At 43.2% G+C, this 12,536-nt stretch overlaps 2 protein-coding genes across 7 annotated transcripts in view; one reads left to right on the forward strand and one right to left on the reverse strand.

The window, feature by feature from the left end:
• polg (polymerase (DNA directed), gamma) overlaps window positions 1–11,447 on the forward strand; it is a 43,291-nt gene extending 31,844 nt beyond the window's left edge. For all 3 annotated transcript variants that reach the window (XM_085968562.1, XM_085968560.1, XM_085968561.1), the window contains 6 exons: window positions 2,215–2,461; window positions 3,741–3,863; window positions 6,406–6,574; window positions 7,323–7,531; window positions 8,143–8,303; window positions 10,904–11,447. In XM_085968562.1, coding sequence (XP_085824688.1) covers window positions 2,215–2,461; window positions 3,741–3,863; window positions 6,406–6,574; window positions 7,323–7,531; window positions 8,143–8,303; window positions 10,904–10,968 — 974 coding nt within the window. In that variant the 3' untranslated portion in view covers window positions 10,969–11,447. The remainder of the gene's footprint in view (window positions 1–2,214; window positions 2,462–3,740; window positions 3,864–6,405; window positions 6,575–7,322; window positions 7,532–8,142; window positions 8,304–10,903) is intronic.
• fanci (FA complementation group I) overlaps window positions 10,824–12,536 on the reverse strand; it is a 96,284-nt gene continuing 94,571 nt past the window's right edge. For all 4 annotated transcript variants that reach the window (XM_085968559.1, XM_085968558.1, XM_085968557.1 and 1 more), the window contains one exon: window positions 10,824–11,342. In XM_085968559.1, the coding sequence (XP_085824685.1) occupies window positions 11,277–11,342 (66 nt within the window). In that variant the 3' untranslated portion in view covers window positions 10,824–11,276. The remainder of the gene's footprint in view (window positions 11,343–12,536) is intronic.

A 12,536-nucleotide genomic window follows, 5' to 3' on the forward strand; every position in this document is an offset into this window, starting at 1 on the left:
TAAATGTAAGTTATTGAACTTTTTTTTTACATTGGGATTTATGTGTGAATCCCCACTTAGACTGTTGAAATGCAATGCTGATTGTTAGGGTCTGAATGAAGTGCATTTGGGCAATCTCAGTTACTAGTGGGGATGGGCTTACAGCACAGTACTGCAATCTCGCTCAGGCCAGCATCGAAGCTTTGACCACGCTCGATCAGCTCCGATGGATGGGTCACATTGTCGACATGCCCGATACGAGACTCCCAAAACAAGCGCTCTACTCGGAGCTCTGACACGGCAAGAGAGCCCCAGGTGGGCAGAGGAAAGGCTTCAAGGACACCCTCATAGCCTCTTTGGAAAAAGTGCAACATCCCCACCGACACCTGGGAATCCCTGGCCCAAGACCGCACAAAGTGGAGGAGGAGTATCCGGGAAGGCGCCGAACACCTCGAGTCTCTTCGCCGGGAGCAAGTGGAAGCCAAGCGCAAGGAGCGCACGTCAACCCAAACACCCCACCCACCGTCTGCCCCACCTGTGACAGAGACTGTAGGTCCCGCATTGGACTCCTCAGTCACCTGAGAACTCATTTTAATGTGGAAGCAAGTCATCCTCGGTTCCGAGGGACTGCCTAAGAGAGAGACTGCAATTTGGCACTAAAGGAAATTACAAATTTGGGTCTGCCGTTGATACCTTCTTGGGTTCAATGGCATTCGTCACTCCTCTAAGCATTGTGCACATGTTGTGTTTATGGGACTTGACTTGCACTGCCCTACAATAGCAGGATTGTAACCAACCCCTTTGTGACTAGAGCTGGATTGTGTCTTCGCACGCCTGCTTCTTCAATCTCTCCAAAGGCAACCAACAACAACTTGCATTTATATAGCGCCTTTAACACAGGAAAACGTCCCAAGGCACTTCACAGGAACGTAATCGGACAAAACTTGACAAATTTCTAAAAGGAAAAGTTGACCAAGCAAACACTTGGTTGTATAGGGCCAAATACAAATCGATAGTAAAATCGATCAGTAAAGTGAATATACAGAACAGTAGTTATAATCGGACATACTTCATTCAATCAGCACATTACGTAACACAAAATAAAGAAAATGCCACGCTTCCTCACATCAGTGAGCTTTCTTACTTGACTTAAACAAGAGGACTTCTAACTGTCCTTCAGCATTTCTAACCGTTTAGATGCAGTCTTTGCGGAACCTGACTACTTTGCAGCGTTCTATTTCAAAAATCCGACTCTTTCTCTGTGTCCCTGTCTCTGTTTTATCTTCCTTTGTTTACAGCCAAAAAGGAAAGCTGCCAGACACTCCCCGCCGAGTGCTCAGGAGCAGAGACTTGCCAATGCAACCGTTGTGACGTGTTTATCGATTAGAGACACGTTAACAAATTACCTTTTCTTTAGTCTTTGGGGAATACAATGAATATTAACCACCTTTCATTTATAGGTGCCTTTTTTCTGCATGTGCTGAATGGCCATTTGTCATTGTTGGCTTTTCTTAAGTTCTACAATTATTCCAGTAATGACGGAACAAAGCGGGAAGGTGACCCATTTACAGGAACATATAATGGACCAGTGTGTATGTACATACAGTGATAACAATCAGTCTTGAATTAACTTATGGGGGCTGTCTGGGGTTTAAGCAGAACGATGGGCTATCTATGTAGGCGGCATATAGTGACCCCACTATTCCTGGCTAGAATGGAGTTAATTAGGTAATTCCCCCATCTATCACACCTGGAGACTGCACTGCTGTAAGGGACTGGGATTGATTTTAAGCACATAATTTGTATGTAACTGTCCTCCACTCACTGTATTTGGCTGGAGCAATCACCATGCTTTTATCGGGAGAAGTTGCTGCAGTTTCGGTCATAGATTCTGTTTGCTGTATTTGGTAGAACTCTATAAATAGACTCTGTAGACTGTTTGCTGTAGTACGCTGTTCAAACGGACTCTATTTACTCAGTAAATAGAGTTTGTTTGAGTCCTGCCTTAAGTCCCACCCTGCCTCCAACTCATTGGCTGACAGTGTCGCCAATAGACACACTGATCTGTGTACACCCTGGTGTGCCAGGATAATGTGGATACTTCTCCTCAGCGGGATCCTCAAAAATGGATTTTCGCTCTCGCTGTCTCTGATGTAATTAGCCAACAGTTCAGCTTGGCGACTCTCCTACCTTTTGGCGATAAAAGACGTTCCACCTACCCCTCTCTCCCCTCAGGCTGCACTGCATTCGGCTGGATGACACTTCAGGGGAAAAAAAGCAGTGGTACGGACCTGCACAGCAAGACAGCTGCCACTGTGGGAATCAGCCGGGAGCACGCCAAGGTTTTCAATTACGGACGGATATACGGTGCCGGGCAGCCATTCGCGGAACGGCTCCTCACGCAGTTTAACCACCGTCTGACGCCTCAGGAAGCCGAAGAAAAAGCCCGGCAGATGTACGCAGCGACAAAGGGCATCCGGAGGTAAGCTCTCTACAGTCCAATTCACTCTTGGTGACAAATAATCTGTTTACAGTGACGCTCGTCAGCCCTTTGACAGTGCTGGAGAGCATGAGGCTGGGGAATCCAGGGACCACACCAAGCACCTCTTGGGTGGGTACCATTTGTGTCACTTGATTTTTCAGTTTTTCACACTAGCTGATTCAGGTTGCACATTCGTGTTAATTTTGAGTGTGATTTTGTGTGCAGACACACCCATTTCTCTTCCATTAGGATCCTTGACTGTCATCTGAGGAGACATTTGTCCTGTCTGCCTGGGTTGGATTAGATGGGACTGTGAGGAAAGAACTCATTGTACGTGAACAGTTTAGGGAAACGAATCCACACTGAATTAAATTGATTACTTTTCAGGAATACTGTATGTCTATTTGTGCCTCCTCTTTTCCCACCACTCAGTTTTTCCACCTCTGCCACCTATTTTTCTCCATCTCTCATGAAGGCAGTGACTCTTGGAGATATAGCTCCACAAGCACCAAATATTCTCCTGTACCTCACCCAAGTGAGTCTAAAGCATGAGTGTCGGTAGCTTGTCCTGATGCAAATCCTGGTGTGCGCTAACTGAGCTACATCAGCAGTGGCTAAGGATACATGCACAATACAGATTAAAGCAGACAGTGATTCAAATATTTATTTAGAGAATTAGGCGATTACTTAACTGTTAATGTTTGTGGAGTGGCAAGTCGTCTTCATCGAGTCCACAAACACAAATATATTGACGTTTTCCTCCAGTATAATAAACTGGATGTGAAGAGTTTAAATGACAGGTAAAAAGGAGGAGGATCAGGGAAGGCCATTGCAGTGGACAAAATAAATGTTTTCAAGAGATGATTTCTAGTGAAAAGGAGGGTGGGAGGGACTGATCTCTGAACAAGAAGAAAGACTTGCATTTATAGAATGCCTTTCAGGATGTCCCAAAGCGCTTTACAGCTAATTTTGAAGTTTAGTCACTCTAGGAAACACGGCAGCCAATTTGCACACATCTGGATTTTTTTTTTTTTACTGATGTTGATTGAGGTGATCAATATTGGCCAGGACACCATCCACAAACAGCAAATAAAAGTATGCTGAAGTTGTCCTCTGATATAATAAACTAATGATGAAGAGTTCAAATAACAGCTAAAAATGAGGAGGCAGGCTCGTTAAGCCAAATGGCCCAAGAGTCTCCTTTCATGACACTAATATTAAAGAGCAGAAACTGAAGTGATTAAGCCTGAATTCCGTCTGCTACTTTGGTTTGAAACAGGTGTGTGCTTTCAGAAGATGGGGAGTGGCTGGTGAAGGAATTGGGCATCTCTGTGGAGAGGGCAGAAAACGGAACCGTCTCTACCGCAGACGTGCGGAGAATCCAGAGAGAGGCTGCAAAAAGGTCGGTGTGCTTTTGGAAATTGGTAAATATCTAAATATAATAAATGTATCTTGCTAGCTATGTCAGTGACTCTTCTAAAAGCCATGGGGTTATTGCTATTTGCAGCCTGCCTTTACTTCCTCTGTGGCTTTCAACAGACTGCGTGTTTGACTGTAGGGTACTGACTGGCTATAGGGTATTGACCTTTCTGGGATTCAACTGCCTCCTTTTCTTGCTCTTTGACAAAAAAGTGAGGGAATGCTATTAGGAGGTAGGAATATCCTAGCAATTGAAATTCCTATTAAAATACAAGTATTGAGCTAGTAAAAAAATACTGCTCACAATGGCGATTGAAATCAATAGCTCACCATCTAGGGGAATCGCATATCCCACCGTAGTGTATTGGAGTGGGCTCTAGACAGGAAGTTAGTACTGGTATGTAGTTATATTAACATATAGAAATACTGCAGTGTCCAAATGTAATGTGTGCATTTAGTTTGCCTGCAGTATTTATCTTTCTTAGGCAGTCCCTCGGAACCGAGGATGACTTGCTTCCACGATAAAAATGAGTTCGCAGGTGACTGATGAGTCCAATGCAGGACCTACAGTCTCTGTCACAGGTGGGGCAGACGGTGGTTGAAGGGGCGGGCGGGTGGGGTGCTTGGGTTGACGTGCGCTGTTTGCGCTTGGCTTCCGCTTTCTCCCGGCAGAGACTCGAGGTGTTCGGCGCATTCCCGGATGCTTCTCCTCCACTTTGTGCGGTCTTGGGCCAGGGATCCCCAGGTGTCAGTGGGGATGTTGCACTTTTTCAAGGAGGTTTTGAGGGTGTCCTTGAAGCATTTCCTCTGCCCACCAGGGGCTCTCTTGCCGTGTCGGAGCTCCAAGTAGAGCGCTTGTTTTGGGTGTCTCGTATCGGGCATGCGGACGACGTGACCCGTCCATCGGAGCTGATCAAGCGTGGTCAAAGCTTCGATGTTGGCCTGAGCAAGAACACTGACGTTGGTGCGCCTATCCTGCCAATGGATTTGCAGGATCTTGCGGAGGATTATACATGCAGGGATAGGCTCCTCTAGTTAACATAAGCGAAAATGTCAGACTATAAAACAGGAAAACCAGAGGAAATTACACCTGATGAAATTAAAAGTTATTTAAGTGTGTCCAAGGTAAATCGAAACACGGTTTCTTTTGGTGCCACTGGACGCTGTAGTAGGATTGTTAAGTTGGCCTTTGCCTCTGGGCAGCGTTCTGTTGATGCTGAAGACTCAAGTGGCTGAGTACAACAGAACCCTAATCAACAGGCAGTGCCACAGAATGTTGGGATGGAGATTTGCATCTTTCCATTGATGCACTATTCCATGTCCTCCAGCCCAGTGAGTTTCAGCAGTGGCACTGATCAAACAAATTTTGTTAGTACAGGGAGGGGGAAAAAAGCTGTGAGAAGTTATCCAAGGAGGTGTATAAAATTATTAGGGGCCTAGATAGAGTTGATAGGAAGGACCTATTTCCCTGAGCAGAGTGGTCAATAACTAGGGGGCATAGATTTAAAGTAATTGGTAGTAGGATTAGAGGGGAGTTGAGGAGAAATTCTTTCACCCTGTGGGTTGTGGGGGTCTGGAACTCGCTGCCTGAAAGTGTGGTAGAGGCAGAAATTCTCGATGCATTTAAGAAGTACAGGAGACTTTGGTTTATCCGGAGGTTGTATGTCCGGAAACCTCGATCTACCGGCAGAAATCGGGAGCTGTTTTGTTAGTTTTTTTTTCTTCTCGTGGCTTTTTTTTCCAACAGTCAGGCTCTGGAAAGTCTCTCTGAAGCTGTTGCTAAGCTACAGAGACGCTTCCAAGGTACGGGCCGACTGTTTGAAGCTGTTGCTGAGCAACAGTGTTTGTTGTCAGATACGGAGATGAAAACCTCCGTGTGCTTCAACATTAACGCTGGTATGTCCGGCAGTTTTGATAGATCGGCAACAGCTCGGGCCCGTCGGTGCCGGATATAACAACGTTTCCTGTACTTGGATATGCATTTGAAGTGCTATAACCTACAGGGCTACGGGCCAATAGCTGGAAAGTGGGATTAGGCTGGATAGCTCTTTTTCGGTTGACAAGGACACGATGAGCTGAAAAGCCGCCTTCTGTGCTGTAACTTTCTATGATACCCCTCACAGCAGTTTGTGAAGAGACTCAAGAGACAAAGTCAACTATGACCTCTGGGGACTCATAGGGTAAATACTATGGGGTTCGCCCCATGGACAACAGACTAAAAGCCAATTTCTGGTCTGTGCTGAGTTGACTAATCTCAGCCAATTGGCTCGGTGCCTTTGGGCTAATTGCATCCCATTACAACCCAGCACCGTTAAGGGTGGGTAGCAGGGATTTGCCAAAATAAAATTGTACCAAGTTCATCCAGAGCCCCCAAAAGCCGGGTACGAGCCTCCCTGCTTTATTTCTCTAACTCCGTTCATTGCTGTTCTTATGTTCAGTTAGAATCTCCACTCATTGCTGTTCTTATGTTCAGTTAGAATCATTCAATAATTTTAAAGTATTTTCTTTCACCTTTGACTGTACAGGTCTAACGGTGCCAAGTGGAGGGTTGTGAAACAGCGGGTCTGGAGTGGGGGCACAGAGTCCGAAATGTTCAACAAATTGGAAAGTATCGCCACATCCCACTCCCCCCGCACTCCAGTGTTGGACTGCTCTATTAGCAGAGCTCTAGAACCGGGTGCAGTAGGATATGAGGTATTGCTGACCCTTTTAATCTGATTCCTACTCTTCGTTTCAAAAAGGTTTCATGTAGCAGTGTCTAAAAACCCACAAGCACAAATGGCATTTAAGCAGGAGCAGCATTAATCCATCTGACCTCCCTCATTCTTCAGACTTTTAAAGCTTAATCTAGAATCCACCTAAATGCAACATCCTGCACTACCTTGTCTTGTCCTCCTATACTTTGCAACCTTGGTGTTTTTGCATTGTGGACTTAGCCCCTCTCAACTTATCAATAAACAAATGCTCCCAGGCTATGACCAGATTTTTCTTTGTACGATGTGAACTTTTTCCTTTTATGTACAAAAGTGAAAATATGAAGTTTGGAAAATGTGCAAACTGTGACTTACCCTTCTTCTGCACTTTATTTTCTATGATTCAATGAGAATATAAGCATGTTTAAAAAAAAAAAAAAAAAAAAACTTTAGGCCTATCCAAAAGGGACTACAGTGGTCTTTCCAAGCTTGTACATTGCTAAGTTCCTATAACTATTCAAAATGTAGGTAATGGTTGTCTCTCTGTTTCAAAGAAGGCTGCTGGCCTGAGAGTTGTTGAAACCTGAACTGTTCAAACGCAGGCCCATGGGGAGGGGAGGAGAAAGAGTGAAAGCAATTCCAGTTGTGATATTTTAAGACTTTTTACAGCAAAAAATTTGATTCATACACCCTAGACATGTGGAAGTAGTTCTGACCATTTTGATCTGCCATTCCTTCCCCCTCCACAGTTCATGACTAGCCGTGTGAACTGGGTGGTGCAGAGTTCGGCTGTGGATTACCTACATCTGATGTTGGTGTCCATGAAGTGGTTGTTGGAGGAGTTCGGTATTGATGGTAGATTCTGTATCAGCATTCATGATGAAGTCCGTTATTTAGTGAATAGTGAAGATAGATATCGAGCCGCACTGGCACTGCAGATTACTAACCTCCTAACACGGTAAGAGACTTGCTTTATCTTTCGATGTTACTTTGATTTCAGGCAGGTACTCATGCAAAACTAAACTGGTATTTTTGTCATCTCCAATGGCTCAGTTGATACGCACACTGTCCAGTGTGGAACTGAGCGATACACCTGAGCAGGTCTCAAGTTCATGTCTGTTCCTGTGTTGAGTTAGCTGCTTGAGGGTGCTGCATTTGGCTCTGTAATGGGGAGGATGTGGGGTTGGGATATCAGTCATGGTTCCTGCTCCTGACCCCGTGACCACCTGCTTAAAAGTACACGTGTGGACGCAAAGATCAGGCTTAGTTGGAACTTCCCCCTGCTGTTAATTGCCTCCCACCACTCACTGTCTATACCTAAAACGTGAAGAACGGCCACTTCGGTGAGTCGCTAGAGGATAGTCAGTGTCCATGGAACTGTACTTCAGCAAGAGTCAGCGTCGTCAGGACAGGAGAAGAATAATTGGGGAAAAATAGGCAGGGAAATTTATTGTAATGTTGGGACAAAAGACAGTAAATAATCTGCAAGCTGCACTCCAGATATAGTGTATGAAATATTTTGGAGGCAGACCTGAGCTAACAGTGAACCCCATTTCTTCTCATTTCAAGCTGCATGTTTGCCTACAAACTAGAGATGCAGGACCTCCCACAGTCTGTAGCATTCTTTAGCGCAGTGGATGTCGATCAGTGCCTGAGAAAGGAGGTGACGATGGATTGTGAAACTCCATCCAATGTCACAGGACTGCAGAGACGATATGGGATCCCACAAGGTACAGTTGTCAGCCGTGCATGTGTGACAAATTGTGAACGTTGCGCTCCTACCTGAGAAATTGAATAAAATGTCAGATAAAATGTAGAATGAATGCTGGTAACTTGAAACAAAACAATAGAAATGCACAGGAAGGCAGAAAGAGAAAGATAGGATCAGAACTTAATTATGTCTATCTTTTAATTGGATGTTGGGGCATTTTTGGTTACATTTACAATGAGAGATTTTCAAACTTAAGTACTCCCCACCCAGATAAGTTTATTTTTCCAAACTTATTTCAACCATCGTTGAGAAATTTTCCATTTTAACAGCTGTGAGGGCCCCGCAGTAGTAAGTTCCTGATTTTTAAGGAGTGGAGAAGCCACGATTAATAAATGGAAACATCACAGGTTAGCTTAGTATCTTGGTGATACCTGCTCTAAACATCCAAGTAATTATTATTCCACCTTCGGCAGTAGACACCCCATTTTAAAATTTTTTTAACTTCTCAGATCAGCGTACTTTCTCTCCTCCTCAGTTACTCTTCAGCCACTAGGCAGCAGTAAAGCATTTCTCAGTTTCAAATATATCAGTACATTAGTTAGCTAACAAATGCAACTGTTGCTTCACCTCAAAGCCTATGGTACAAATCAGGCAAACTATGTAGTGTATAGGAGCTGACACTATTCTAGACTACAGTAACTGTGATTTTCGGAAAGAAGCCAATCTAATTGAATTTTTCCAGATTGTGAAGGCATTTGACAAGGCAGAATGTTCACTGTGCGGAAATGTTCAAATCCCAGGGGATGTAGGTTACAAATTAGAAATTGGCAGCAAGAAGGAAAGTGAAGGGACCATTTTCAGCCAAAGGCTAACTGAGTTACCAGGGAAGAGCATTGAAGTAGGCAGTGATACAATTGGATTAATCTCTAGAGAGAAGGTAGAGATGATCTGAAATAAATGGACAACGTTGTTGGGTCGAATGAACCTTTTCGTGCTGCTAAAATGTCTTCTCGTCTGTGATGATCAGGTGCTACGTGGGTTTTGACTAACTCATGAACACTCCACTCAAAATTAAGTACTTCACAGCCCCTTAGGTTGAATATGACACACACATCCACGTGCTAGACAAGCGAACAAATTGGTTCCTCTACGGGAGGCTTGCAGTTCTCTGGTCTACAGCGTACAAAAGAATTGACAGAGGGGCTTCCAGGAGCTGCACAGTACCAGATGTTAATTAATTATCAGCTTTTACTCTTTGCTTTAAAAGATTAATGTGGCACCACTTTAGTCATTATCTTTTGGAGCTTACAAAATATACATCTGCGTTTTTTGGCACCATCTGGAAAAAATAAATCTTATAAAAAGTTCTGAATGCTGGCAAATGGCCCATTCAACACTCTACCTGCCTCCCACAAGCATAGCTTTTGTCAAACTCTCAAGCAGTGGATTTGATACTGACTATAGCCAAATCCAATCTTAATCCACCCCTTAAGATGGATAATAGTTCTTCCTAATATGTGGTTATATATTAAACTATCTAAAACTGGAGTACTGCAGTTGGCATCTGAGCTAGGGAGGAGAAAAATCAGGCAGGGTTTCTGATGATTACTATCCCATGAATCCTGCTGTAAAGTGTGTAGCTTCACTCACAGCAGTGATGTCCCCCTCCCTCAGTTGAATAGCTTTAACACTCAGTCTAGGTTCACACAAGAACAGCATTCTGGTGAAGTAGTAGTGAGACTGTATCCCCAGCAAGGGTCAGCACCTTCCAGAGGTGGGTAGAAAATTAAAACTCTAAGCCTTTTTTCATAGTTAGGGCTGCACATTCTTAAGAATTCAAATCTTCTAGTCTATTAATGTATTGTTGATTGGGAACAAATCCTCCCTACCTTACAAAGGAATTGGATGTCAAAGCCACTACTAAAAGTAAAAATGGGTCTTTCAACTGCTGCCCACTGCAGCAAGCTAACCTGATGTTCAACTGGTAGAATCAACATCTAGCTGGGCTGAACCATACCAACTAGGTCTACCGTTCTGTGCTAAGTTAGCTCATCTCAGCCAAGGTGACAAGAGTTGCCACAATTGACCTCAATTCCCCCAGCAAGACAAGGGAAGTATCAACCAGGATTATCATTCCAAATAGATATATCCATTGGCTCTGTTGGGAAGTACATAGTGACAGGATTCGGCTTGACTGAGTTGCCCCAGTAGTTGAAAAGCCTGTCAACATTCACTCAAAATGTAGGCAGTTGGATGAGGTAGTGGAGTTACTAGCACCTGTGGACTGTACCCCAGCAAGCGTCAGTGCCTTTCGCAGATCACAGGAGGAGGGATATCTCTCCTGCCGCTGCTGATACCATAACCCCAATGCCTGAGACATGCAAACTTTTGTTGAAAAATGAAATCTCTTCACAAAAGCAAGAAACACTTTCTTCAGAGAACATGTCCACCGAAATGATTGATTATGGAATTGGCTCTCCTGATCAGGACATGTTCATGAATAAAAGACAGCACCTATTACATGGAAAAGTAACACGAGTTAAGGTTTTGTCACTTTTTAATACTTGTGCACTTTTCAGTTTTTACATTTTTTATAATATATACTTTTCTTTCCTGCAGGAGAAGCATTAGATATTTATCAAATCATTGAAAAAACAAGTGGGTCTCTTAACAAAAGAAAATAAACACAAAACAGGAATTCCTCAGACCAAAGTGAAGCAACGATACAGCTAACCCAATTTATCAGGTCTCAGTTGAGAGTGTGGTATTTCTCTGCTGCTCAATTTGTACAAATTGATGAACCTTTGAGAATGTCAAGACAACCCCATGAAAATCACGTTGGGAAATTATTTGCATAAGTGTGACAGAGGCTGAACTGAGAGGCTGGAGAAGGATGATTACATTTTGAATGGTTCAGATCCTGCGATGGGTGCAAATTTGACCCCAGTGTCCTCACTTAGTGGACACCCCATCTGCCTTTGCTGTTACAGTTTCATCTTTTTCTTTTTTTCTTCTTTGGTTCTCTGTTTTCCTGGTTTTCATTTACAGCGATATTTGACTAAAGAAGGACAGTAAAAAGTTCTGCTGTATTAATTGTACAACATACAAACCTCTATTTAAATGTATTTGCTTCATTTAACACAGAATTTCAGTAATGCTGTAAGACTTCTCTCTTTCCTGTGCTGTAATTACTATAATTGTATCACGATGAGCTATGAACAACCACTTGGCAAATCAACATGATCATTTCCCACTGATTGTTCATGGGTCAGGGATTAGCACCATTGGGTAGCAGTAATAACTGGGTACATTTAAAGTCTCAAGATGAGCACGCTACTTGGCACAGCTCTCACTATAATTGTGTGCTCCATACTCATTGAAGACATTCCTCATTACCAATCAGAAGGGAGTTGACTCACATTTAATCGAAGCGTACAGTTCAGACTTCCTTTTCACCCCTACGGTGTGGAATTCCTGACACTAATATAAAATCCTCTCGATTTGTGGGTTAATTGCTTAACATATGAACATCTGCATTTTTTTGGTATGTAATAAGGTAAGAATTGTCTGGTTGCTATATAGGTAGTGATATCAAAAATGCATTCATAAATCTCCTTTTAGAACACATTTGAAATCATCACAGTGACCATGGCAAGTTTGCTTACCACTTACCCGCCCCCACCCCACGATTTAAGCTGCACTTTATATAAATTATGACAGACTACATTAAAACGCTGAGTAACCAAGATACAAATAGTTATTCAGTGACTCTTTAAATTCTTTTGAACTAAAGTAAAATTGTTTCGTTAGTTAAAAAACTGCAATTGACGTGAAATATTTAAAGTATATAATGGGAATAACGATCATGAAACAGAGGGACTCATTATCCCAAGACCATTTACAGTCCCTGTTCATTTCTACTTATAGCCCTTGACAGAAGTGCTGCACCATGTGCCTCTAGCTTCCATTCAGCCATCCCAGATGACATTCAGTGCTTGCTTTCTTTCTTTCTTACTCCCCAGCAAAAAAAAAAACACAACCATGGAATACTATTAGGAAGTAGGGTTCTCTCAGCTCCCATACAAGTAAAAAAGGCCACATTAAAATAGAACTATTCAATAAATTGCTGACCCTGTACTTCCTCCCCCTTTTCCTCTGGTATTGCAAAGTGGAGGTACGTCCCCAGTGTGGGGTTTTGCACCCTCCCGCCATGGTTTGGTGTATTACAGCAGTCGAGAGTAATCTTTGAATG

The sequence above is a fragment of the Somniosus microcephalus genome, chromosome 27 (genome assembly GCF_052327205.1).
Source record: "Somniosus microcephalus isolate GS21.2 chromosome 27, FLI_Smic_1.0, whole genome shotgun sequence".
NCBI lineage: Eukaryota > Metazoa > Chordata > Chondrichthyes > Squaliformes > Somniosidae > Somniosus > Somniosus microcephalus.